Here is a 25,985-nt window from a genome sequence, read left to right on the forward strand (position 1 = left end):
TTCAAAGCAAAGGTACTGTCGGCTCCGTCTATGAACTCTAAGCTTAAGTTACTTCCATAAACTTCACTGCTGGTATGGTGTTTTGGGGGTGATAAGAAGTGCCATTTGCCCTCCAAACATGATGAGTTTTATGGCATCCAAAGAGTTCAATTTTGGTCTCATCTGTCGAGACTATATTTTCCAGTATTTCACAATGTATTGAGAAAACATTAAACGCGCTTGAATATGCTTTTTGCTCAGCAATGGAGTCTTGTGTCGTGAGCGACCATATAGGCCATGGAGGTTGAGTGCATTATTGTTTTCTTGGAAACAATTGTACCTTCTGATTCCAGTTCTTTCTGTAGCTTTCCACAGATGGTCCTTGTCTTTTGGACAACTCTTCCGATTATTCTTTTCATTTCTCTGTAGGAAATCTTGCAGGGAGCACCTGGTTGTAGCTGGTTCATGGTGAAACGATGTTCTTTCCACTTCTGAATTATGGCCCCACAGTGCTCAGTGGAACTGTCAGTACGTTTTGCAACAATAAGGTTGCGAAGGTCTTGAGACGGCTCACTGGTTTTACCCATCATGAGATGTTTCTTGTGTGACACCTTGGTAATGAGACCTTTTTATAGGCCATTAGTTGAACCAGCTGATATTTTTTTACTAAGTGGCAGGATTGCTGTGTAATTACTGATAGATTTCAGTTGGTGTCATGACTTTCCATTGCATTTTGCACCTCTCTTTTTTCATGTGTTCAATACTTTTTCCATTTCTCATCATACATATAACTTAATTTATGGATATCTATGCCTTAATTCCTTTGCTTGCTTGGATTGGATTAGTTGTTACTGACATCTGGTGAGAAATTTATAGCACCATTACAAATATATTTAGTTAGCAAATTGGTGACATGTTCAATACTTATTTCATCCGCTGTATACATATGAGATGTGTGTGTGATATATATGTATATGAGAATGAGATAGATTACCTTGCTACCATCTTTGCACCCTCCAATGATTGTGTTTCTTTCACAATTCCAACAGCTTTCTCAGGATTGTTTAAATGATCTAAGTAGATCCGGATGACATTATCCCAGTCTCTTGCATTCTCATAAGCTAAAGCAGCTTCTTTATATCTATAAAGAGGCAAAAAAAAGATGTCTGAGTATCTGAGAGTCATTTAGTCAGTTAATAGTATATTAATGGGTACCAGTTATGCTGCTGACCACGTCTCCAGCTAAGGCTGCTTTCACACATCCGGTTTGAGCAGTGCGGCTCAATCCGGCTATGAAACCTATGCAATGGATGCGGCGAAAACACCGCATCCTTTGCATAAGTTTTTTACATGCGGCCCGTCCGGTTTTTGCCGCTTGCTGCAGGCTACTGAGCATGCGCAGTGGCAAAAACCGCATGCGGCGGCCGGATGCGTTTTTTGCCGCATCGCGCCGCATCCGGTGTCCATAGGCATGCATAGGAAAATGTGCCGCATCGGCCAGATGCAGCGCGATGTGGGTTTTTTTGCCGCACAAAAAAACGTGCTAGGCAACGTTCCATCCTGCCGCCGCATCGGCTAAATCTGCCGCATGCGGCAAAAACCGGACGGAACGCAAGCCCATGCGGCACAATGCGGCACTAATGTTAGTCTATGCAAAAAAACGCAACCGGCAGCAAAAAAAACCCGTTGCGTTTTTTCTGCAAAGTGCCGGATTGTGCCGCACAGGAAAAACCGGAGGTGTGAAAGCAGCCTAAAAGTGTAAAAGTTGCAGTGGCCGACACTGTGAGGAGTCTGATTGAGTAGCTGAGACAATCATTCTGGATTGGCCTTTCTCCTTCCATCACTTTCAGACGTTTGGCAGGGAATAAAGTCAGCAACAAAAATCTGGAGGCACCCTTTACATATTTGGGTGTTTTTCATTATGCCATGCACATCCTTGTGATCTGCCAATCCACCCACACAAATTTTCCCTTTACACATTAGCCCAAATTTCTCTAATTTATCTGCATTCTTTTCAGTTTTTAAAATTTTTTTTTTTTTACTAAAATATCTTAATCACATTTGTCTTAAAAAAAAATAAATGGTGCTGTGCAGAACTTACTTTCCATCAGCCTCCTTTGCCTTGGCGTACTGCAGGTGGATTTTGGGAGAAGATACATTAGGAAGCAGCTCTCCGACCTTTGCCCTAAACCAAAATAACATGACTGATTATGGAAAGGGTGAAAAACTGTAAAATAAAAAGATAAAAGTACCAAAAAATCACAAATGTGGTGTATAGGAAATATTAGATTTGTATTTTTTACCAGTTTTTACATCGGATATATACAGAAGCGGCTTTGTCATAATACTGGCCCTTCTCATAAAGCTGAGCGGCTTCGGAAAATTGCTGGAATAAAAACCAACATGGAAATCATTAATAACTGTGGCATTTGTCAAGTCCTCATATTACAGGTCAATATCACAAGTCCATGTACCTTCATGCTCTCCAGTATGGCCCCGCAGTCCTTCTTCAGTAGTCTACTGGGGTGTTTAAGAGCCTGATTAACTCCACGCCGGATGTCTCCCATACGGATGGACATTCGAGCCACTCCGGCAAGACAGGTTTCATCATGTTCTTGATACTGGTGTAAAACACACTCCTATTAGAAAAGAAGGATTTTTGTGTACTCACCGTAAAATCTCTTTCTCTGAGTCTTCATTGGGGGACACAGGACCATGGGTGTATGCTGCTGTGACTAGGAGGCTGACACTAAGTGAACATAAAAAGAGTTAGCTCCTCCCTGGCAGTGTACACCCTGAGCCGGAGGCGGTACTATGCCAGTTTTGTGTAAAAGCAGTAGTAGGAGAGCCTTGAACAACCATAACTAACAATGTAATACAAGAGAAAAATGTGTGTTGAAAAAAAAAAAAACACAGTGCCTTATGGGCACGTAAATATACAGTAGCCGGATGGAAACAAAGGTGACCCGCAAACAATATCGGGAAACATCCGGTAAATGAAGACCTCACAATCCAAACAGGGTGGGTGCTGTGTCCCCCAATGAAGACTCAGAGAAAGAGATTTTACGGTGAGTACACAAAAATCCTTCTTTCTCTATCGCCTTCATTGGGGGACACAGGACCATGGGACGTCCAAAAGCAGTCCCTGGGTGGGTACATAAGCCGTCCCACAGAACCAAAGCAAACAACAAATTCTGTGGGAAAGCTCTGTACAATTGTTTACTACCTTTTTTAGAGGTGTGCGACGGCCGTCTGCAACACCTTTCTCCCAAGGCAGGCATCTGCTGATGCCTGGGTGTGGACCCTGTAAAACCTGGTGAAGGTATGAAGACTGGACCACGTTGCGGCTTTGCAGACTTGCTCGGCTGAAGCCTGGTATCTGATTGCCCAAGACGCCCTGACTGCACGGGTGGAATGGGCTCTTACTCCCCTCGGAGGGGACTTGTCCCTGATTCGGTAGGACTCCGCAATGGCTGATCTGATCCATCTGGCAATGGTAGCCTTGGACGCCGGCATACCCTTCTTGGAACCAGCAGGCAGGACGAACAGGTTGTCTGATTTGCGGAAAGGCGCAGTTCTCGAGACGTATGTTCTGAGCGCTCGTACTAAGTCCAGAGTGTGTAGTGACCTTTCCAAGGAGTGAGTGGGTGCCGGACAAAAAGATGGAAGCACGATCTCCTCATTCAGGTGAAAAGGAGACACCACCTTCGGCAGGAACTCCGGAGACGGGCGCAGGACAACCTTGTCCTGCTGAAAAACAATAAAAGGTGAGCGGCACGACAGAGCTGCCAGTTCGGACGTTCTCCTGATTGAAGTGACCGCCACCAAAAAGACCACTTTCCAGGATAAGTGTGAGGAATGAAGATTCTCTGAGTGGTTCAAATGGAGCCAGTTGGAGGGATCCTAAAACCAGATTAAGGTCCCATGGTTCTAGCGGAGCCCGATAGGGCGGATTCAGATGAGCGACTCCTTGGATGAACGTCTTGACCTGCGGACGTGATGCTAGGTTTCTTTGGAAAAGAACAGACAAAGCCAAAACCTGCCCCTTGATGGTTGCCAGCGAGAGACCCGCTTGCAACCCTGCCTGAAGGAACGCTAGAAGCGTCGGTAGTGAAAGAACTAGCGGGGAGAGATTGCCGTTGACCTCGCACCACTGAAAATAAGCCTTCCAGGTGCGGTAGTAGATCTTTGACGATGAGGGCTTTCGAGCCCTAATCATAGTCTGAATCACTTCTGGAGCAAATCCTGACTGGGCTAACAGCCAGGATTCAAGAGCCATGCCGTCAAATTGAGAACCCCTGAATTTTGATGGAAGAGCGGCCCGAGACAGCAGGTCCGGCCGATCTGGAAGCCGCCATGGGGTGTCTGCGACGAGCTGTGCGAGTTCTGCGAACCATGCTCGCCTGGGCCATTCTGGGGCGATGAGAATCACCGGAATGCCCTCTGCCTTGATTTTCTTGAGGACTCTTGGGATCAGTGGCAGCGGCGGAAAGATGAACGGTAGTCTGAACTGTTTCCACGGAAGAATGAGGGCGTCGACTCCTAGCGCCTGCTGGTCGTGGTAGCGGGATATGAACTGTGGAACTTGATTGTTGAACCGCGAGGCCATCAGGTCCACATCCGGAGTCCCCCACCTGTGGCAAATCTGCTCGAAAACCTCTCTGTTTAGAGACCATTCGCCCGACGCCAGACCCTGTCTGCTGAGGTAGTCGGCCGCCCAGTTCTCCGCGCCCGGGATATGTACCGCGGAGATCCTGGCGTTGTGAGACTCTGTCCACTGTATGATCCTCTTCACCTCTCTCATCGCCATGACGCTCCTCGTGCCGCCCTGATGATTGATGTATGCCACCGCCGTGGCGTTGTCCGATTGTATCCTGATTGGAGACCCTTGGAGAAGGTGTTGAAAAGCTTGCAGGGCTCGTAGGACTGCTCTGATCTCCAAAACATTGATCGGGAGCCGGCTTTCCTGGTAGGACCACTGACCGTGAGCCGTGTGGTGCTGGAAGACCGCTCCCCAGCCCAGAAGGCTGGCATCGGTGGTGACCGTCTTCCAGTGCACTGGTAAGAACGACGTTCCTTTGACGAGATTCTGGCTGTTGGTCCACCAGCGCAGCGAGTGGCGGACTTTCGGGGACAAACATGTCTTGCGATCCAAGGTGAATAGAGACTTGTCCCAATTGTGCAGCAGGAATAGCTGAAGAGGGCGAAGGTGGAAGCGGGCAAACGGAACCGCCTCTATTGCCGCCACCATCCGACCTAGGGCCCTCATACCAAATCGTATGGACACCGCCCTGGAGTGGAGGAGGGTCTGGACGTCTTTCCGGAGGGAGACAATCTTTTCCTGTGGAAGGAACACGCGTCCTTGGATGGTATTGAACTCCATGCCTAGGAAGGTAATCCGGCGAGCCGGGGTCAACGAGGACTTCTTCCGATTGATGAGCCAACCGAGACGGGATAGAGTGTCGATGGTGACCTGGACACTTAGACGACAGTCGTTGAAAGAGGACCCTTTGATCAGTAAGTCGTCCAGGTTTGGAATTACCAAACCACCTCTGGAGTGCAGGATCGACATGGCAGCGGCCATGACTTTCGTGAACACTCGAGGCGCAGAAGCAAGACCAAACGGTAGGGCAGTGAACTGATAATGATCTTGTGCTACCGCAAAGCGTAGGAATCTTTGGTGCTGGTGTGCAATTGGGATATGCAGATATGCGTCTTGTATGTCCAGAGAGGCGAGGAATTCGCCGACCTCCATGGAGGCAATCACCGATCGGAGGGACTCCATGCGAAATCTTCGGGTTCTGACGTACCTGTTGAGGATCTTGAGGTCGAGAACAGGGCGCACAGTGCCATCCTTCTTGGGGACAACGAAGGGGTTGGAGTAAACTCCTCTGAACCGCTCCGAATCTGGAACCGGAATCACAACCCCTGAGCGGTGCAGAGATTTGATGGCGCGAAAAAAGGGGCGAGCTCGCGCGTCCGACTCGGGAGGATGGGAAAGAAAGAAGCGGCTTGGAGGAATTGACGTAAATTCTATCTTGTAACCCGAGACTAGGATTTCTCTGACCCAAGCGTCTGTGATCAAAGGGAGCCAGACGTGTTGGAACTGAGAAAGGCGCCCCCCCCCACCTGGTCTGCGCTGACGCGCGAAGACCAGGAGTCATTTGGAGGAGTATCGGTGAGATCTAGATGCTGGTTTGGCAGGCTGGCGTGGTCTGGAACGCCAGGAGGGATTTGTTTTGAAAGACGGGTTCTTCCTGCTTCTCTGTGGGGATCTGTTCCTCCTAGGCTGTGCCAGGGAACTGAAGCTGCGAAAGGGGCGAAAACCTGAGGTCGGCTGGCGGCGTGGGAAACGCCTTGGTCTCAGCTGTGCAAGGGAGGTGCTCTTTCCTCCCGTAGCCTCGGCGATAATCTGATCGAGCCTGTCCCCAAACAGTCGGCCTCCTGCAAACGGGAGGGCGGTAAGTGATTTCTTTGAAGCCGCGTCTGCATTCCAGGCTCTGAGCCAGACTGCCCGGCGGATTGCCACCGTGTTGCTGGCCGCTTGTGCTGCGCAATTAGCTGTAGACAGAGATGCGTTAATGATGTACTCACCCGCCAGGGCAATCTGTGCAGCCATGTTGACAAGCTCGGGATCGCCCGACTGCGAGCGAAGCCCTCTGCGGAGGGTGTCGGCCCAGGTCACCATGGCCTTAGCTACCCAGACGGCGGCGAAGGCCGGAGACAGGGCCGCGCCTGCCGCCTCAAAGGCCGAACGGGCGAATCTCTCGATGTTACGGTCCGTGGCATCACGGAGCGATGTTCCCTGCGGCAGAGATAGAACTGTATGCGAGGCCAGAGGGGAGACTGGAGGGTCGACCACCGGTGAGATGAGATCTTCGGGGAAGGGATAGTGTAAATCAATCGACTTACCGTTGTTGAACGTCTTGTCCGGTTGCTGTCTGTGCTTGCGTAAGATCTCAGCGAACTCCGGATGATCGCAGAAATACCTGTGAACACGCATAAGTCATTTGAAAGATACCTGTGAGCTCTGGGTGGTTGCAGAGTCAGGCTGTAGCTTCAGCGTCGTATTCACCACGTCGACCAGGCTGTCCACCATACGCCTGACGTCGGCTGCCTGATCCGAGTCCATAAGGGAGGCTGCATCCGACTCTTCCCCTGAATCATCACACGGTCTCGGAGACGAGTGGCTCTCGGGCCTTGGAGGGGAGAGAGACCTCTGGGAGGAATCGGAAGACGAGACCGTACGGGTCCGCTTCCGCACTCCAGTAGTCGGTTCTGGGTCAGACCGACTGTCATCCTGCGACGGCTGGACCTGCGGGGCATGGCTGAGCGTAGGGAGTGACTGCAAAGCCTGCGCGATGGTCTGAGACGCCCTCGACAGGGAATCCACCTACTGGGAGAGAGAAGTCAGCCACTCCGGGGGAGGGAGCGCATTGGGGCTCGGTGCATCCTGTACTGCTGCAGTAGCGAGTGGGATGGGGGTGTCGGCGGCGTCTGGGGCAATATGCGTGGGCTGTGGGTCAGGGACGCAAGCTGCGCAGAGGGGGGTAGCCTGGCCTTGGGAGAATGTTTCGTTGCAGGACGAGCACGCAAAATGCATTATGAACGGGACCTGTTTGGATCGGGAGGACTTAGAGTTAGGCATGGCTGCTCAGGGGGCTCCTACTAGAGACACTAGGGAGGAGACAGGAGATAGGAGGAAAAAAAGTGAGGAGAAAAAAATGTAAGAAAAGTTGCTGGTCCTAATCAGAACCAGCCCTCACCCAGGCCTGTGTCCTCCCCGGGTCAGCAGGAGGCTCAGAGTAGCTGGGGGCAGCCACCGGAAAAGAGATGCTGCTGCTCAGTGATCTGCCTGTGCTGAGGTGGGCCGTTTGCAAGAAAACGCGGGCTTTTGCCTCTTTTTTTTTTTTTTTTTTTTACTGAGGGGGCGTGCTAGGGATGATGTCTGCTGTTGCTGGGCAGAAAAAGCGGGGGGCGGGCCCGGAAGACGCGCGCGCGCAAACGGGGGGGCGGAGAGCTCCGGCCTAATGTAGGCCCGAAGCCGGGGACTAAATTTGAGAGCGGCGGCCGCCGGGAGCGCAACGCTGCGCGCGGAGCAGGGCTTACCTGCGTCCCTGCGCGGTGTCCAGGTCCTTGGGTCCCATCCTGGCTGCTGAAGGCCCCCGGTGAGTGCAGGCTTGTGCTGGCAAGTGCCAGGGGAGGCTGCTGGGGGGCTGTGAGGAAGACTGCAGAGCGCTCCTGCGCTGCAGTGTGTGCTCCTTTGCCTGGGCCCAGTGAAACAGTGGGGAACGCTGGGGGAGGCCTGGTGCTGTGAGCGCTCCTGCGCTTGCGATGTTTCCTCGCCGTCTCCATCCGAAACACCCCTTGGGACGGTACCATAGGGGTCGACGGGGAGTGAGCCCATAAAAAACGTAGATGCGTGGGACCCCAATCAGCCCCTGGGGTGGTACCATGGGGCCGGAGGGGGATAAGGGCTGTGTCTCGAGTGGGGACGATACCCTGTATGAAAGGAGTAGGCGAGGATACTCTCTGATGCGGGATCTTTAATCCTGCAGAAGAGATAAAAAGCGTAAAAGGGATGAGAACGCTGAGCGGCGCCGTATAGTTGAAAAAAAAAAAATCGGAAAAAAATAACTAGCCTAGGCTGAGGTTGGCCCACAGAGATATGGGCCCACATCAGCCTCCTACGACACTAAGCAAAAAACTGGCATAGTACCGCCTCCGGCTCAGGGTGTACACTGCCAGGGAGGAGCTAACTCTTTTTATGTTCACTTAGTGTCAGCCTCCTAGTCACAGCAGCATACACCCATGGTCCTGTGTCCCCCAATGAAGGCGATAGAGAAATTGCCTTTTGTCCCAACAAATGTTACTTAAAGCTTAATCGTCATTTTAATTTTCATTTAATAAATTAATAGTACACGTGGAAATAAGCAACTTTATAATATATCTTATCAGAGAAACAAAACAATAGCCTGGTACATGTAAATCTAATTGAAGGAGTGTGTATACAGCCTTGTAGAATTCATACCGCGCTGTCCGCCGTCATTCCTTTCTCATAATGGGCCAGAGCATTTACGTAGTCACCCCTGGGGAGAAACAAGGGAATGTCAATTCACACAAAGTATTCCTACATCAGACACATCCAGAAGAAGGGAAATCCACAACCTAATTTTCGAGTTAGAAGCCACATCAGTTAGACAATATGGCGTATCCAGTGGATGGGAGCAAAAAGCTACCTATAACTAAAGTGCAGGAACAATATGGAAGGGCATGATCTATCCCCTGTGGTTCTAAAAAAGGGCTGTACAGTTTTACAAATCTGGTTTACATGGCAGAAAAAAGGAGATAAGCCTAGTTTGAGCCCTCGTCCTCTGTCATTACCAGTTTTCAGAGACAGTCTTGTGGTAAAGATGTACAGAACTTTAGCTGTTAAGAAACAAACCCATAGAAACATGTCTGTCTTCATCCAGCATTGGAACCATTCAGCTCGAAGTGTGATAACCCCAATGCAGACACAAGAGAACGAGGAAAGTCTTCAATTATGTCAAGGGCTAAAGCTGGCCATAGAGATTAGATGCTTCGGCTAGCCGTTTGGCAGATAGGTATTTCAGCAGGCTCTCCCATACACAGGAGCGCTTGGTCAGAGGAGCGCTCCTATGTTCTCCATGAGGAAGCTACCAGGTGACATGTCGGCCGGCGGCTTATACTCAGGAGAACAATGCAATCACTAGTCTGAAATCAGACATGTGCGACCAACATCTCCTCCGAGAATCAGTCGACCGGCGCCCCCATACATATTAGATGGCAGTCGGCCGAATAATGCTTCAGTAACATACATACTGTTCAGTACATATTTATTTCAGCAGACCCTCCCATACACAGGAACACTTGTTCGGATGAGCGCTCCTGCGTTCTCTATGAGGAATCCGCCAGCTGACATGTTGGTCGGTGGCTTATCTTCAGAATAATGAGATGGGTAGTCTGAAATCAGACATGCGCGATTGATATCTCCTCCAACAGTCGGCCGCCGCCCCCATACACATTACATGGCAGTCGGCCAAAAGATGCTTCGGCCAACTGTTTGGCGCATAGTTATTTCAGTGGACTCATAGGAGCACTTGTTCGGAAGAGTGCTCCTCAGTTCTCCATGAGAAAGCTGCCAGGTGACATGTTGGCCAGTGACTTATCTTCAGGAGAACAATGAGATCGGTAGTCTGAAATCAGACATGTGCGATCAACATCTCCTCCAAGAATCACTTGTGGCCAGCGATTCCATACACATCAGACTGTCACCCGTCGTTATGGGTGGGTTTGACCAACATCAGTCTAATGTGTATGGGTGCCATTAGATTAGGAGCCCACGCCAACACAATGCAGTTTTATAATAAAAGAAGAAAATAAGAGCGGACTCACGTGAACTCCAGCTGTATGGCGTACTCCTTTGATATAAATGGAATCTGGTTAGGAGCCAGCCGTTTTGCCAGCTGCAGAGCGCTATCCCAATGCTGTAAGTCTCTTCTGACCTAGACAGTATGTAAAGGTTTATAGACTAGCAGAGCTGCACATCAACCCTGCCACCATGAAAGAACATTATTTCTGTTAAACCTTCAGCATATTTGTCTACAGTTCCCTAAAATTCTGCATTTCTTCATTGGCACATGTGCACTCAGGCACAATAACACAGGGAACGAAAGGCTGGGAGGCAGATAAGAATCAGCTTGTGCGCAGCATATTCTGTACAAGAAATGTTCATATATGACATCACAGTACAATTGACAAACATGGAGCACAGGAGATAAAGCGCCCATGTAGAACATTCTGCCTACTTCTAATAATATTATTCTACAATAATTATTAAAATATAATGTATAAATCATTAAGATTACAATAAAAGACATCACATAGTACTGTAAATTATAAGGCTCATGGTGGGCAGCTACCTCCAGTGCGCAGATAGGATTGCTGGAAGCCAAGTAGAGATCCTGTGCAAGGTTGAAATCATTGGAGAACATGGCAAGATGTCCAGCTAGGAGGTTATGATCTTCAATACCCTGCAGGAAAGTACAATTTTCAATTTCACATATTACTATCTTTATTAAAAAATATCTTGTAATACTCATACCGGTCAATAAGTCTAAAACTAGGCTCACACTTCAGTACAGACACTTTTCAGGAGTCTCAGTATCTTTACAGGCAGGATTTCAACTGTACATAACACATACATTATATACTGTATATAGGCATTTGACATGGAAACAAGACTAAGTGGCTCAACTATGCATTAAAACATAGGAACTAAGGTGCACAAAAATGTCAGCAGGTGACCTGGACTGAAGTCAAAATGTAACATTTTTGGCTGTAACAGAAGGAAGTTTGTTGCCGAAGTGCTGAAGAGTGGCACAATAATGAGAGTCTGCAAGTAACAGTGAAGCATGGTGGAAGGTCCCTGCAAGTTTGGGACTTCATTTCAGCAAATGGAGTTGGGGATTTGGTCAGGATTAGGATGTCCGTAATGCTGAAAAATACAGGCAGATACTTATCCATCATGCATGTGGATATATATATATATATATATATATATATATATCCACATGCATGATGGATAAGTATCTGCCTGTATTTTTAGACAGGCTCTGATTTGGGTTATATATATATATATATATATATATATATATATATATATAATATATATATGTTTATCCCAGATCGGAGCCTGTCTAAAAAGCTCTCCTATAGAAAGTGAGTACATCAGAGCCCTGAAGAGGACAGGAAGATTGAGCCTTATATTAGGTCTGGATATTGGCATGAACATTGCAAGAGTTTAGATTTACTGCTAATATAGATCATGATAGTGAAAATAAAATAAAAATATATATACAGTATATCAGAAATAAATAATAAAAAAATCAAATTTAAACAATACGTCATTTTCTCATCACACATTCCCTCTAAGTAGTACACAGTTTTTGAATTTTTTTAATATAATATACCTTTATTTGTTCAAGGGACATCACCATGCCCACATTGCCAATTGTCCGATATACCCGCACTGCAAACTCCACTTCCATATGGTGAAGGCAGGCCCGGGCGAGCTCATTCCAAGCCTCCTCTGTATTCAACAAGGTGCACACTTTCCAGGCATCTGAGAATCTACACAAGGAGTAAGCACACCAATCTATCAGTCCGCTATTGTTAGATTCCCACAGGATGCAGTTACATATAATATGTAAATGATCAGACCATGTGCGCTTTACAAATGCAAAACCCTGATCACTGTGGGTCTGACACCCAGACCTGTGCCGATCAGCCAACTGAGCGGGCCATGGTCACTTCTGCCTGCACTGGATCTCCTTTATTATCTACAGATGTGAACATTTAGTATAGGGTATGCCTTCTAATGCAGCTTATTCAAGTGAATGACACCAAATATAGCCAAATAAAGCCATTATCAAACGTATGGAGGAGTTACTGGTAAACAATGAAGAAAAAGCATGGGTTCCTTCAGATAGCTGATAGGAGGTGCAATAGCCAAAAAAATGGAAATTAGTGAGTTTAAAAATGTTTTACATGGCGTTTACCTTAAGGGTTAAATAATTTGTTAATCAGTATAGCAATACATAATGCAAATAATGTGGCTGGACAAGAGCAATAAGATAGCATCACCAGGGGTCTTTAGCAGCTGTCAAATCGGCACCTTGCAATCGAGTTAGGGGGGGTGTATGGGTGCCAGAATAGACATCTGCCTTAGATTCTGCTGGAAAACATTGACAGCGGTTTTTCTGTTGTTAAACAGCAGCGATTAGACCTAGCTCTGATTGCTGCTGGTTCACTGACAGCACTTGCCTGCATGATAGTCTCAGCTCCTGCACCCTCCCTAAGGTAGACTACTACATCCTGTGGAAGTAATGTATTAAACTCAAAAAAATAATTGTTTCGGGGTAGGTCTGTGGTGTGAACTGCGAAAATATTTCCATGTTTATTATCTCAAAATTTGCATGTCACTAAAGTGAAATTGACCATCAGGAAGAACACTTTATTTACTACCAGACAAAAAAGTTGGTTGATAAACTATATACAGTATATACAAAAATTAAAGCCACTGATAGATACATCTCATCATGTAAAAACCAAGCCCTCATATGGCTACTTCATAGGAAAAGTAAAAATTCTATGGCTCTTAGAATGCAACAGTAAAAAGAAAAGCTTGATGGTCCAGACACCGAGATATTACAAGCCTACCTGCGGAGCATTAGAGTTTGTGTCAACATTTTCTTTAGTTCTTTGGGTTCCTCATTTTTTGAATTGTTAAGAAAGCTATGAGTGCCAAGGAATATGTTGTTCAGCATCCCACTCTGAGTCTGGCATGTCAGCTCTCCATTATGTAACAGAACTGGCTTGTGACCATAGGGTAGTTTGGTGCCACCTGCCAAAATAACTCTGGAGCCTGAAACAAACAGGGAAAGGGGCGTTAGCTTGTGATAAACTCCTCTGATGTGTAAATAGCTGCAATATAATAACAGGTATGGTCAGAGGCTTCCTGGCACCCGGGGCAAGAATTCTGTTTGACGCCCCCCCGCAACAGCCTCGACACACTGGCCGTATACAGCACACAGCCCCGACACACTGGCCGTATACAGCACACAGCCCCGACACACTGGCCGTATACAGCACACAGCCTCAACACACTGGCCGTATACAGCACACAGCCCCAACACACTGGCCGTATACAGCACACAACCTCAATACAGGCTGTATACAGCACACAGCCCCGACACAGGCTGTATACAGCACACAGCCTCAACACACTGGCCGTATACAGCACACAGCCCCAACACACTGGCCCGTATACAGCACAAAGCCCCAACACACTGGCCGTATATAGCACACAGCCCCAACACACTGGCCGTATACAGCACACAGCCCCGACACACTGGCCGTATACAGCACACAGCCTCAACACACTGGCCGTATACAGCACACAGCCCCAACACACTGGCCGTATACAGCACACAACCTCAATACAGGCTGTATACAGCACACAGCCCCGACACAGGCTGTATACAGCACACAGCCTCGACACACTGGCCGTATACAGCACACAGCCCCGACACACTGGCCGTATACAGCACACAGCCCCGACACACTGGCCGTATACAGCACACAGCCTCGACACACTGGCCGTATACAGCACCAGCCTCAACACACTGGCCGTATACAGCACACAGCCCCAACACACTGGCCGTATACAGCACACAGCCCCAACACACTGGCCGTATACAGCACACAGCCTCAACACACTGGCCGTATACAGCACACAGCCCCAACACACTGGCCCGTATACAGCACAAAGCCCCAACACACTGGCCGTATATAGCACACAGCCCCAACACACTGGCCGTATATAGCACACAGCCCCGACACACTGGCCGTATACAGCACACAGCCTCAACACACTGGCCGTATACAGCACACAGCCCCGACACAGGCTGTATACAGCACAGGCCCGACACAGGCCGTATACAGCACACAGCCCCGACACAGGCTTTATACAGCACACAGCCCCGACACAGGCAGTATACAGCACAGGCCCCGACACAGGCTGTATACAGCACAAAGCCCCGAGACAAGCTGTATACACCACACAGCCCCGACACACTGGCCGTATACAGCACACAACCTCAACACACTGGCCGTATACAGCACACAGCCCCGACACACTGGCCGTATACAGCACACAGCCCCGACACAGGCAGTATACAGCACACAGCCCCGACACACTGGCCGTATACAGCACACAGCCCCGACACACTGGCCGTATACAGCACACAGCCCCGACACACTGGCCGTATACAGCACACAACCTCAACACACTGGCCGTATACAGCACACAGCCCCGACACACTGGCCGTATACAGCACACAGCCCCGACACAGGCAGTATACAGCACACAGCCCCGACACACTGGCCGTATACAGCACACAGCCCCGACACACTGGCCGTATACAGCACACAGCCCCGACACACTGGCCGTATACAGCACACAGCCCCGACACAGGCCGTATACAGCACACAGCCCCGACACAGGCTTTATACAGCACACAGCCCCGACACAGGCCGTATACAGCACACAGCCCCGACACAGGCTTTATACAGCACACAGCCCCGACACACTGGCCGTATACAGCACACAGCCCCGAGACAGGCTGTATACAGCACACAGCCCCGACACACTGGCAGTATACAGCACACAGCCCCGACACACTGGCCGTATACAGCACACAGCCCCGACACACTGGCCGTATACAGCACACAGCCTCGAGACAGGCTGTATACAGCACACAGCCCCGACACACTGGCCGTATACAGCACACAGCCCCGACACAGGCTGTATACAGCACACAGCCCCGACACAAGCCGTATACAGCTAACAGATCCCACACAGGCAGTATACAGCACACAGCCCCGACACACTGGCCGTATACAGCACACAGCCCCGACTCACTGGCCGTATACAGCACACAACCCCGACACACTGGCCGTATACAGCACACAGCCCCGACACAGGCTTTATACAGCACACAGCCCCGACACAGGCAGTATACAGCACACAGCCCAGACACACTGGCCGTATACAGCACACAGCCCCGACACAAGCAGTATACAGCACACAGCCCCGACACAAGCAGTATACAGCACACAGCCCCGACACAGGCAGTATACAGCACAGAGCCCCGACACAGGCAGTATACAGCACACAGCCCCGACACAGGCTGTATACAGCACACAACCCCGACACAGGCTGTATACAGCACACAGCCCAGACACAGGCTGTATACAGCACACAGCCCCGACACACTGGCCGTATACAGCACACAGCCCAGACACAGGCAGTATACAGCACACAGCCCCGACACACTGGCCGTATACAGCACACAGCCCCGACACACTGGCCGTATACAGCACACAGCCCCGACACACTGGCCGTATACAGCACACAGCCCCGACACACTGGCCGTATACAGCAAACAGCCCCAACACACTGGCCGTATACAACACACAGCCCCGACACAGGCAGTATACACCAAACAGCCCTGACACAGGCTGTATACAGCACACAGCCCCGACACACTGGCCGTATACAGCACAGGCCCGACACAGGCCGTATACAGCTAACAGCCCCGACACAGGCCGTATACAGCACACAGCCCCGACACAGGCAGTGTACAGCACAGAGCCCCAACACATGCAGTATACAGCACACAGCCCCGACACAGGCAGTATACAGCACACAGCCCCGACACACTGGCCGTATACAGCACACAGCCCCGACACAGGCTGTACACAGCACACAGCCCCGACACAGGCTGTATACAGCACAAAGCCCCGACACAGGCAGTATACAGCACACAGCCCCGACACAGTCTGTATACAGCACACAGCCCCGACACAGGCCGTATATAACACAGGCCCGACACAGGCAGTATACAGCACACAGCCCCGACACAGGCTGTATACAGCACACAGCCCCGACACAGGCAGTATACAGCACACAGCCCCGACACAGGCTGTATACAGCACACAGCCCCGACACAGTCTGTACACAGCACACAGCCCCGACACAGGCTGTACACAGCACACAGCCCCGACACAGGCTGTACACAGCACACAGCCCCGACACAGTCTGTACACAGCACACAGCCCCGACACAGGCCGTATATAGCACAGGCCCGACACAGGCCGTATATAGCACAGGCCCGACACAGGCCGTATACAGCACACAGCCCCGACACAGGCAGTATAAAGCACACAGCCCCGACACAGGCAGTATACAGCACACAGCCCCGACACAGGCTGTATACAGCACACAGCCCCGACACAGGCTGTACACAGCACACAGCCCCGACACAGGCAGTATACAGCACACAGCCCCGACACAGTCTGTACACAGCACACAGCCCCGACACAGGCCGTATATAGCACAGGCCCGACACAGGCCGTATATAGCACAGGCCCGACACAGGCCGTATACAGCACACAGCCCCGACACAGGCAGTATACAGCACACAGCCCCGACACAGGCTGTATACAGCACACAGCCCCGACACAGGCAGTATACAGCACACAGCCCCGACACAGGCTGTATACAGCACACAGCCCCGACACAGGCTGTACACAGCACACAGCCCCGACACAGGCAGTATACAGCACACAGCCCCGACACAGTCTGTACACAGCACACAGCCCCGACACAGGCCGTATATAGCACAGGCCCGACACAGGCCGTATATAGCACAGGCCCGACACAGGCCGTATACAGCACACAGCCCCGACACAGGCAGTATACAGCACACAGCCCCGACACAGTCTGTATACAGCACACAGCCCCGACACAGGCCGTATATAGCACAGGCCCGACACAAGCCGTATACAGCACATAGCCCCGACACAGGCAGTATACAGCACACAGCCCCGACACAGGCAGTATACAGCACACAGCCCCGACACAGGCAGTATACAGCACACAGCCCCGACACAGGCTGTATACATTACACAGCCCCGAGACAGGCAGTATACAGCACACAGCCCCGACACAGGCAGTATACAGCACACAGCCCCGACACAGGCTGTATACAGCACACAGCCCCGAGACAGGCTGTATACAGCAGACAGGCTGTATACAGCACACAGCCCCGAGACAGGCTGTATACAGCACACAGCCCTGACACAGGCTGTATACAGCACACAGCCCCGACACAGGCTGTATACAGCACAGGCCCGACACAGGCCGTATACAGCTAACAGCCCCGACACAGGCCGTATACAGCACACAGCCCCGACACAGGCAGTGTACAGCACAGAGCCCCAACACATGCAGTATACAGCACACAGCCCCGACACAGGCAGTATACAGCACACAGCCCCGACACACTGGCCGTATACAGCACACAGCCCCGACACAGGCTGTACACAGCACACAGCCCCGACACAGGCAGTATACAGCACAAAGCCCCGACACAGGCAGTATACAGCACACAGCCCCGACACAGTCTGTACACAGCACAAAGCCCCGACACAGGCAGTATACAGCACACAGCCCCGACACAGTCTGTATACAGCACACAGCCCCGACACAGGCCGTATATAGCACAGGCCCGACACAGGCCGTATATAGCACAGGCCCGACACAGGCAGTATACAGCACACAGCCCCGACACAGGCAGTATACAGCACACAGCCCCGACACAGGCTGTATACAGCACACAGCCCCGACACAGGCAGTATACAGCACACAGCCCCGACACAGGCTGTACACAGCACACAGCCCCGACACAGGCAGTATACAGCACACAGCCCCGACACAGGCAGTATACAGCACACAGCCCCGACACAGGCAGTATACAGCACACAGCCCCGACACAGTCTGTATACAGCACACAGCCCCGACACAGGCCGTATATAGCACAGGCCCGACACAGGCCGTATATAGCACAGGCCCGACACAGGCCGTATACAGCACACAGCCCCGACACAGGCAGTATACAGCACACAGCCCCGACACAGGCAGTATACAGCACACAGCCCCGACACAGGCTGTATACAGCACACAGCCCCGAGACAGGCTGTATACAGCAGACAGGCTGTATACAGCACACAGCCCCGAGACAGGCTGTATACAGCACACAGCCCCGACACACTGGCTGTATACAGCACACATCCCCGAGACAGGCTGTATACAGCACACAGCCCCGACACAGGCAGTATACAGCTAACAGCCCCGACACAGGCCGTATACAGCACACAGCCCCGACACAGGCAGTGTACAGCACAGAGCCCCAACACATGCAGTATACAGCACACAGCCCCGACACAGGCAGTATACAGCACACAGCCCCGACACACTGGCCGTATACAGCACACAGCCCCGACACAGGCTGTACACAGCACACAGCCCCGACACAGGCAGTATACAGCACAAAGCCCCGACACAGGCAGTATACAGCACACAGCCCCGACACAGTCTGTATACAGCACACAGCCCCGACACAGGCCGTATATAGCACAGGCCCGACACAGGCCGTATATAGCACAGGCCCGACACAGGCCGTATACAGCACACAGCCCCGACACAGGCAGTATACAGCACACAGCCCCGACACAGGCTGTATACAGCACACAGCCCCGACACAGGCAGTATACAGCACACAGCCCCGACACAGGCAGTATACAGCACACAGCCCCGACACAGGCTGTATACAGCACACAGCCCCGACACAGGCAGTATACAGCACACAGCCCCGACACAGGCTGTACACAGCACACAGCCCCGACACAGGCAGTATACAGCACACAGCCCCGACACAGGCAGTATACAGCACACAGCCCCGACACAGTCTGTATACAGCACACAGCCCCGACACAGGCCGTATATAGCACAGGCCCGACACAGGCCGTATATAGCACAGGCCCGACACAGGCCGTATACAGCACACAGCCCCGACACAGGCAGTATACAGCACACATCCCCGACACAGGCAGTATACAGCACACAGCCCCGACACAGGCTGTATACAGCACACAGCCCCGACACAGGCTGTATACAGCAGACAGGCTGTATACAGCACACAGCCCCGAGACAGGCTGTATACAGCACACAGCCCCGACACACTGGCTGTATACAGCACACATCCCCGAGACAGGCTGTATACAGCACACAGCCCCGACACACTGGCTGTATACAGCACACAGCCCCGACACACTGGCCGTATACAGCACACAGCCCCGACACAGGCTATATACAGCACAGAGCCCCCCGACACACTGGCCGTATACAGCACACAGCCCCGACACAGGCAGTATACAGCACACAGCCCCGACACAGGCAGTATACAGCACACAGCACCGACACAGGCCGTATATAGCACAGGCCCGACACAGGCTGTATATAGCACAGGCCCGACACAGGCTGTATACAGCACACAGCCCCGACACAGGCTTTATACAGCACACAGCCCCGACACAGGCAGTATACAGCACAGGCCCCGACACAGGCTGTATACAGCACAAAGCCCCGAGACAGGCTGTATACAGCACACAGCCCCGACACACTGGCCGTATACAGCACACAGCCCCGACACACTGGCCGTATACAGCACACAGCCCCGACATACTGGCCGTATACAGCACACAGCCCCGACACACTGGCCGTATACAGCACACAGCCCCGACACACTGGCCGTATACAGCACACAGCCCCGACATACTGGCCGTATACACCACACAGCCCCAACACACTGGCCGTATACACCACACAGCCCCGACACACTGGCCGTATACAGCACACAGCCCCGACATACTGGCCGTATACAGCACACAGCCCCGACACACTGGCCGTATACAGCACACAGCCCCGACATACTGGCCGTATACAGCACACAGCCCCGACACAGGACGTGTACAGCACACAGCCCCGACACAGGCAATGTACAGCACACAGCCCCGACACACTGGCCGTATACAGCACACAGCCCCGACACAGGCAGTATACAGCACACAGCCCCGACACACTGGCCGTATACAGCACACAGCCCCGAGACAGGCAGTATACAGCACACAGCCCCGAGACAGGCCGTATACAGCACACAGCCCCGACACAGGCAGTATACAGCACACAGCCCCGACACAGGCAGTATACAGCACACAGCTCCGACACACTCTGTATACAGCACACAGTCCCGACACAGGCAGTATACAGCACACAGCCCCAACACACTGGCCGTATACAGCACACAGCCCCGACACAGAGGCTGTACACAGCACACAGCCCCGACACAGGCCGTATACAGCTTACAGCCCCGACACAGGCCGTATACAGCACACAGCTCCGACACACTCTGTATACAGCACACAGTCCCGACACAGGCTGTATACAGCACACAGTCCCGACACACTGGCAGTATACAGCACACAGCCCCGACACAGGCTGTAAACAGCACACAGCCCCAACACAGGCCGTATACAGCACACAGCCCCGACACAGGCAGTATACAGCATACAGCCCCGACACAGGCTGTATACAGCACACAGCCCAGACACACTGGCCGTATACAGCACACAGCCCCGACACAAGCAGTATACAGCACACAGCCCCGACACAGACAGTATACAGCACACAACCCCGACACAGGCTCTATACAGCACACAGCCCAAACACACTGGCCGTATACAGCACACAGCCCCGACACACTGGCCGTATACAGCACACAGCCCCAACACACTGGCCGTATACAACACACAGCCCCGACACAGGCAGTATACACCAAACAGCCCTGACACAGGCTGTATACAGCACACAGCCCCGACACACTGGCCGTATACAGCACACAGCCCCAACACAGGCTGTATACAGCACACAGCCCCGACACAGGCAGTATACAGCACACAGCCCCGACACAGGCAGTGTACAGCACAGAGCCCCGACACAGGCAGTATACAGCACACAGCCCCGACACAGGCAGTATAGAGCACACAGCCCCGACACACTGGCCGTATACAGCACACAGCCCCAACACAGGCAGTATACACCAAACAGCCCTGACACAGGCTGTATACAGCACACAGCCCCAACACACTGGCCGTATACAGCACACAGCCCCGACACAGAGGCTGTACACAGCACACAGCCCCGACACAGGCCGTATACAGCTTACAGCCCCGACACAGGCCGTATACAGCACACAGCTCCGACACACTCTGTATACAGCACACAGTCCCGACACAGGCTGTATACAGCACACAGTCCCGACACACTGGCAGTATACAGCACACAGCCCCGACACAGGCTGTAAACAGCACACAGCCCAGACACAGGCAGTATACAGCACACAGCCCCGACACACTGGCCGTATACAGCACACAGCCCCGACACACTGGCCGTATACAGCACACAGCCCCGACACACTGGCCGTATACAGCACACAGCCCCAACACACTGGCCGTATACAGCAAACAGCCCCAACACACTGGCCGTATACAACACACAGCCCCGACACAGGCAGTATACACCAAACAGCCCTGACACAGGCTGTATACAGCACACAGCCCCGACACACTGGCCGTATACAGCACAGGCCCGACACAGGCCGTATACAGCTAACAGCCCCGACACAGGCCGTATACAGCACACAGCCCCGACACAGGCAGTGTACAGCACAGAGCCCCAACACATGCAGTATACAGCACACAGCCCCGACACAGGCAGTATACAGCACACAGCCCCGACACACTGGCCGTATACAGCACACAGCCCCGACACAGGCTGTATACAGCACAGGCCCGACACAGGCCGTATACAGCTAACAGCCCCGACACAGGCCGTATACAGCACACAGCCCCGACACAGGCAGTGTACAGCACAGAGCCCCAACACATGCAGTATACAGCACACAGCCCCGACACAGGCAGTATACAGCACACAGCCCCGACACAGGCTGTATACAGCACAGGCCCGACACAGGCCGTATACAGCTAACAGCCCCGACACAGGCCGTATACAGCACACAGCCCCGACACAGGCAGTGTACAGCACAGAGCCCCAACACATGCAGTATACAGCACACAGCCCCGACACAGGCAGTATACAGCACACAGCCCCGACACACTGGCCGTATACAGCACACAGCCCCGACACAGGCTGTACACAGCACACAGCCCCGACACAGGCAGTATACAGCACAAAGCCCCGACACAGGCAGTATACAGCACACAGCCCCGACACAGTCTGTATACAGCACACAGCCCCGACACAGGCCGTATATAGCACAGGCCCGACACAGGCCGTATATAGCACAGGCCCGACACAGGCCGTATACAGCACACAGCCCCGACACAGGCAGTATACAGCACACAGCCCCGACACAGGCTGTATACAGCACACAGCCCTGACACAGGCAGTATACAGCACACAGCCCCGACACAGGCTGTACACAGCACACAGCCCCGACACAGGCAGTATACAGCACACAGCCCCGACACAGGCAGTATACAGCACACAGCCCCGACACAGGCAGTATACAGCACACAGCCCCGACACAGTCTGTATACAGCACACAGCCCCGACACAGGCCGTATATAGCACAGGCCCGACACAGGCCGTATATAGCACAGGCCCGACACAGGCCGTATACAGCACACAGCCCCGACACAGGCAGTATACAGCACACAGCCCCGACACAGGCAGTATACAGCACACAGCCCCGACACAGGCTGTATACAGCACACAGCCCCGAGACAGGCTGTATACAGCAGACAGGCTGTATACAGCACACAGCCCCGAGACAGGCTGTATACAGCACACAGCCCCGACACACTGGCTGTATACAGCACACATCCCCGAGACAGGCTGTATACAGCACACAGCCCCGACACAGGCAGTATACAGCTAACAGCCCCGACACAGGCCGTATACAGCACACAGCCCCGACACAGGCAGTGTACAGCACAGAGCCCCAACACATGCAGTATACAGCACACAGCCCCGACACAGGCAGTATACAGCACACAGCCCCGACACACTGGCCGTATACAGCACACAGCCCCGACACAGGCTGTACACAGCACACAGCCCCGACACAGGCAGTATACAGCACACAGCCCCGAGACAGGCAGTATACAGCACAAAGCCCCGACACAGGCAGTATACAGCACACAGCCCCGACACAGTCTGTATACAGCACACAGCCCCGACACAGGCCGTATATAGCACAGGCCCGACACAGGCCGTATATAGCACAGGCCCGACACAGGCCGTATACAGCACACAGCCCCGACACAGGCAGTATACAGCACACAGCCCCGACACAGGCTGTATACAGCACACAGCCCCGACACAGGCAGTATACAGCACACAGCCCCGACACAGGCTGTATACAGCACACAGCCCCGACACAGGCTGTATACAGCACACAGCCCCGACACAGGCTGTACACAGCACACAGCCCCGACACAGGCAGTATAAAGCACACAGCCCCGACACAGGCAGTATACAGCACACAGCCCCGACACAGTCTGTATACAGCACACAGCCCCGACACAGGCCGTATATAGCACAGGCCCGACACAGGCCGTATATAGCACAGGCACGACACAGGCCGTATACAGCACACAGCCCCGACACAGGCAGTATACAGCACACATCCCCGACACAGGCAGTATACAGCACACAGCCCCGACACAGGCTGTATACAGCACACAGCCCCGAGACAGGCTGTATACAGCAGACAGGCTGTATACAGCACACAGCCCCGAGACAGGCTGTATACAGCACACAGCCCCGACACACTGGCTGTATACAGCACACATCCCCGAGACAGGCTGTATACAGCACACAGCCCCGACACACTGGCTGTATACAGCACACAGCCCCGACACACTGGCCGTATACAGCACACAGCCCCGACACAGGCTATATACAGCACAGAGCCCCCCGACACACTGGCCGTATACAGCACACAGCCCCGACACAGGCAGTATACAGCACACAGCCCCGACACAGGCAGTATACAGCACACAGCACCGACACAGGCCGTATATAGCACAGGCCCGACACAGGCCGTATATAGCACAGGCCCGACACAGGCTGTATACAGCACACAGCCCCGACACAGGCTTTATACAGCACACAGCCCCGACACAGGCAGTATACAGCACAGGCCCCGACACAGGCTGTATACAGCACAAAGCCCCGAGACAGGCTGTATACAGCACACAGCCCCGACACACTGGCCGTATACAGCACACAGCCCCGACACACTGGCCGTATACAGCACACAGCCCCGACATACTGGCCGTATACAGCACACAGCCCCGACACACTGGCCGTATACAGCACACAGCCCCGACACACTGGCTGTATACAGCACACAGCCCCGACATACTGGCCGTATACACCACACAGCCCCAACACACTGGCCGTATACATCACACAGCCCCGACACACTGGCCGTATACAGCACACAGCCCCGACATACTGGCCGTATACAGCACACAGCCCCGACACACTGGCCGTATACAGCACACAGCCCCGACATACTGGCCGTATACAGCACACAGCCCCGACACAGGACGTGTACAGCACACAGCCCCGACACAGGCAATGTACAGCACACAGCCCCGACACACTGGCCGTATACAGCACACAGCCCCGACACAGGCAGTATACAGCACACAGCCCCGACACACTGGCCGTATACAGCACACAGCCCCGAGACAGGCAGTATACAGCACACAGCCCCGAGACAGGCCGTATACAGCACACAGCCCCGACACAGGCAGTATACAGCACACAGCCCCGACACAGGCAGTATACAGCACACAGCTCCGACACACTCTGTATACAGCACACAGTCCCGACACAGGCAGTATACAGCACACAGCCCCAACACACTGGCCGTATACAGCACACAGCCCCGACACAGAGGCTGTACACAGCACACAGCCCCGACACAGGCCGTATACAGCTTACAGCCCCGACACAGGCCGTATACAGCACACAGCTCCGACACACTCTGTATACAGCACACAGTCCCGACACAGGCTGTATACAGCACACAGTCCCGACACACTGGCAGTATACAGCACACAGCCCCGACACAGGCTGTAAACAGCACACAGCCCCAACACAGGCCGTATACAGCACACAGCCCCGACACAGGCAGTATACAGCATACAGCCCCGACACAGGCTGTATACAGCACACAGCCCAGACACACTGGCCGTATACAGCACACAGCCCCGACACAAGCAGTATACAGCACACAGCCCCGACACAGGCAGTATACAGCACACAACCCCGACACAGGCTCTATACAGCACACAGCCCAAACACACTGGCCGTATACAGCACACAGCCCCGACACACTGGCCGTATACAGCACACAGCCCCAACACACTGGCCGTATACAACACACAGCCCCGACACAGGCAGTATACACCAAACAGCCCTGACA

The 25,985-nt window shown here is 52.7% G+C and overlaps 1 protein-coding gene across 1 annotated transcript in view; it reads right to left on the reverse strand.

Moving 5' to 3' along the window:
• The window catches only part of WDR19 (WD repeat domain 19), a 164,683-nt gene that overhangs the window by 34,048 nt on the left and 104,650 nt on the right, over nt 1-25,985 (reverse strand). Inside the window, exons 17-25 of the mRNA XM_075333830.1 lie at nt 13,222-13,426; nt 11,973-12,132; nt 10,923-11,033; nt 10,396-10,505; nt 9,011-9,068; nt 2,454-2,600; nt 2,283-2,365; nt 2,081-2,164; nt 974-1,120 (exon numbers count right to left, since the gene is read on the reverse strand). Coding sequence (XP_075189945.1) covers nt 974-1,120; nt 2,081-2,164; nt 2,283-2,365; nt 2,454-2,600; nt 9,011-9,068; nt 10,396-10,505; nt 10,923-11,033; nt 11,973-12,132; nt 13,222-13,426 — 1,105 coding nt within the window. The remainder of the gene's footprint in view (nt 1-973; nt 1,121-2,080; nt 2,165-2,282; nt 2,366-2,453; nt 2,601-9,010; nt 9,069-10,395; nt 10,506-10,922; nt 11,034-11,972; nt 12,133-13,221; nt 13,427-25,985) is intronic.

Source organism: Anomaloglossus baeobatrachus, chromosome 1 (assembly GCF_048569485.1).
Source record: "Anomaloglossus baeobatrachus isolate aAnoBae1 chromosome 1, aAnoBae1.hap1, whole genome shotgun sequence".
Lineage (NCBI taxonomy): Eukaryota > Metazoa > Chordata > Amphibia > Anura > Aromobatidae > Anomaloglossus > Anomaloglossus baeobatrachus.